General features: G+C 42.9%; 1 protein-coding gene across 3 annotated transcripts in view; it reads left to right on the forward strand.

The window, feature by feature from the left end:
- The first annotated feature begins 436 nt into the window (after positions 1–436).
- Positions 437–3,593, forward strand: part of mcf2lb (mcf.2 cell line derived transforming sequence-like b) — a 36,034-nt gene continuing 32,877 nt past the window's right edge. For all 3 annotated transcript variants that reach the window (XM_035677272.1, XM_035677269.1, XM_035677270.1), the window contains exon 1: positions 437–1,085. In XM_035677272.1, the coding sequence (XP_035533165.1) occupies positions 1,007–1,085 (79 nt within the window). In that variant the 5' untranslated portion in view covers positions 437–1,006. The remainder of the gene's footprint in view (positions 1,086–3,593) is intronic.

The following is a 3,593-nucleotide window of genomic DNA, read 5'->3' on the forward strand; positions in this document are numbered from 1 at the left end:
GTAGATTAATAATACATTTATAATTTTATTAAATTAAATGATGGACATCCACTGTTGTTATTATAAAATATTTATTCCATTACATATTGGGTGAAAATGTCATTATAACAGTACGAAGTGCCCCCTTGGCTGCCCCTGTAATATATATATATAACATGATATATCCAAGTGCCCATGGATCTATAAGGTGGCCAATGTGCAAGAAAATGTGATAAAGTCCCTAAAACGTGATGAACCTTTTGTAGAGTAACCCAACTGTTTGTCATAACCAAGTGTTGTCACATGGTGGCAACGCAGCATAATCAATGGTGCATGACCAGTATGTATGTTCCTGCAGATGAGAATGTTCCACGACATGGCCGTCATGCCTTCCCTCCACACTGGGTGTCACTGTTGGATCAGCCTTTGTTGTGTGAAACTGCAGCGCTGACCTTCACTTCCCCTCCCCCTCCCGGTCTGTCTGACAGGTCTGCACAGGTTTGCACCATCATGTGTGCCGAGGCTGAAGCATGCAAGTGCGAATGAGGCTGCCTCCGGCTCCACCTTCTCCCCATCTCCATTGCCGGCATCCTGTCCTCTGCATCCCTCTGCCGAGCAATCGTCAGTGCATCTGGGGCTGTCACAGCCGTAGCAGCTTCGGCATCACTCCCTCATCCGCCTCTGCAGCATCCTCTCCATCCTCGAAAGCATCCATTTCTCATAGGCACCCCAGCACTTCCGAGCTGCACACACCCCCTCTCTCACACATCTCTCTGCTCCAGCATCCGTGTGTCGCACAAGACAGCAGCCAGGCAGTCACATCCCGGGCTAGTTTACCCTGCTGCATCCCTTCTGCTCGGCTGGGCTTGCCACTGCAACAGTCTCCCTCTCCCGTCCTCCTCACCCGTCCTCCTCACCATCATCCACTCTTCGAAGCACCGTTCACAAAAAAACAGGCAAGCTGTCTCTTCTTCCTGTAAAAGTGTCTTTTGGCTGGGCAGCTGGTCTTCCACTGTCCCTCTGGAGGATGATCCTGTGGATGAAGACAGAAGAGATGGCCCTGGGGGAGCTGCTGGAGAGACTGAGGACAGTCACCCAAAGCATAGGTGGGTGACAGCAACACACTCAACACCAATTATAGTCTCTAGTCATTATATTTTTGAGAGAAGAGGATTATGCATGTTGACTGACACCTGAATATAGGTGAAATACTAATATGTATGCAGCCACAATAGGAGACAGTATTGTATCTCTTGCTTGGTCAAATTTAGACCAAATGATAGGTGAATGAAAATGGTTTATGAAGGAAAATGCAGGATCATTATGTCAGTGAGCTACAAAGCGTTGTTTCTGCAGAAAACCACACCAGGTTTAATGCTGTTGTTCATGCTGTTTCAGGTGTTTGGCCAGTAAGCTGATGTTTCTGTTACAATATCTGCTCATACAGTGTGTGTTTGTCGTGGGAAATGTGATATTGACTCATTATTTGATCCAGTGGGAGAAAAAGTAGTTAATGTTGTTGTGACATCATAATCAACATAATCAATTATTTGTAACGCATTCAGATTTAAATTTGATGTTAAATTGTAAATCTTACGTGTAATCTATTAACTGGTCCCTGTAAAATATACAGAAACACTGGCTGCAGGTTGATTTGTGTTGCTGTACCTCACTGGCCTGCTCCATCTGCACTCCACCCTAATCAGTTACGGTATTTGGCATGTGTTTGATGGTTGAAATGGTAGACAGTGACCTATACAGATGATCCTACATAACCCTGGACTGAGGACTTAACAGGGAAATGACACTTCAGGTAGTCGCATCACTTAGATTTTGCAGTCTTGTCCGTGCTATTGGTTTTGTGTAAAGCTCCCCTGTGTATGTTCATGGCCTTTCATATTTGCTCCGAACAATCAAATCTGCTGCATGGAAACAGTTTAGGCTCTTCATTTCTGATTCCAGTGAAATATGAATATTCATTGCACATTTATGGAAAACAAAGCTATTTCTGAGCCTTTTCTTAGTTCGACATGAGAGCCCTTTTCCAGACCGCAAATGTTATGTCCTGATGTTGCCCCTGTAGACTCGTGATTTATTGGCAGTGACTGAAAGACAGATTTTATTTTCTTTAATTCCACTAATATAAGTGATTGAATTATATTTCTGATGTTTGCTTCTGTTCTCTTTTGATCCGTTTATAGAGATCTCCTTTAATCCACTCACTGCTAACACTGCCACTGTTACAAGCATGAATGCACACACATACAATGTTGTACTGATATTGTTTCGTTGAAGATCAGTGATCCTGGTCATGTTTAGAGAAGCCATATTTTTATCACATTGTATTGTAGGTTTTAGATCATGATTATTTTTAGCTGCATTTGGAGCAACTGTGTATGTACAGTTAGGTATGGATGTGAAGGGAAGACAAATAATGTCTAATATATGCTTATACAGTGAACATAGTCTGCCCATTTTACTTTTGCATGATTTTTTAATCTGTTATGATGGCGAGGCTCTTGCTGCAATCATTAATACAGCACAGTGGGCTCTATCTTCTTCTTAGCACCAGAGATGGTGAAAGTAGTGAGTGGGTGGACTCGAGCAAGGAGGGGGGCTTGGCTATGCCCAAGCTGGAGGAATAATACTGGACAAAGTACAGCTCTGAAGGAAAATTATGAGCCGCATCACTCTACTCCAGAGATGATAAAAAACAAAATGAAATATTTTTTTACATTTACAGGCATTGAGTGCATGACATTATACTAAACATTTGCAGACATGCAGTCATTGGTGGCACTCTGTTTGTAAGGAAATGTGACAGGAATGTGCTGTGGCAGGAGGATGAGAGCAGTAATCGGCTCAGAGAGGAGACTGTAACACTGATCACAGAAGACAGCAGAGAGGAAGGGAGAGTGAGGAAAAGAGAGATTCACGGAAACAAAGTCAACTGAGGATGAAAAGGACTTAGCATTGTCTAATCTGGCGAACTGCTCGCTTCTCCTGATTTGAAAAGGAGGTGTCATGTTGTAAAATGCAGACAACAAACCCCTGTTGTTTTTCCTTTTCCCCAGAGAATAAGGTGCAAACACACCTTGTCTCTGTATGAGCTCCTGGTTTCTGTCTGTTCTGTGCTATGGACATGACTGCACATGCAATATCCTTAAACTGATGTAAAGTCAGGAAGATCTATTTGCACTCCACACTGTGGCAGACTGTATTTTCCTTTTTCATGACCCAATCCATCCATCTTTCAGTGTAGTCATTCAGTCAGCAGTGAGTGGGCAGAGCTGTTTATCATTTGTGTATTTCTTATAAATAATGTTAGTTTTGGACTGCTGGCTCAAACAGAACAGCGAGTAGTGGCCTGCTGGTGGCGCCACAGGATAAATCAGGGGGGCTATATGCTTCATTCTCTTGGAACCATGAATATCTGTAAAAAGATGTATGGGAATCGATCCAGTAGTTGCTGAGATATTTTAGTCTGAACCAAAGTGGTGGATCGACCGACAGGCCGACATTGCCATGGATAAAGAAATCTATAGATTTACTAATAATGAAAATAACAATTAGTTGCAACCTCATCCTTGTCCGACCCAAAAATGTGGGTACTT

This window comes from Morone saxatilis, unplaced genomic scaffold, assembly GCF_004916995.1.
Source record: "Morone saxatilis isolate NCDOM2014 unplaced genomic scaffold, NCSU_SB_2.0 Contig5, whole genome shotgun sequence".
In the NCBI taxonomy this organism is placed as follows: Eukaryota; Metazoa; Chordata; class Actinopteri; family Moronidae; genus Morone; species Morone saxatilis.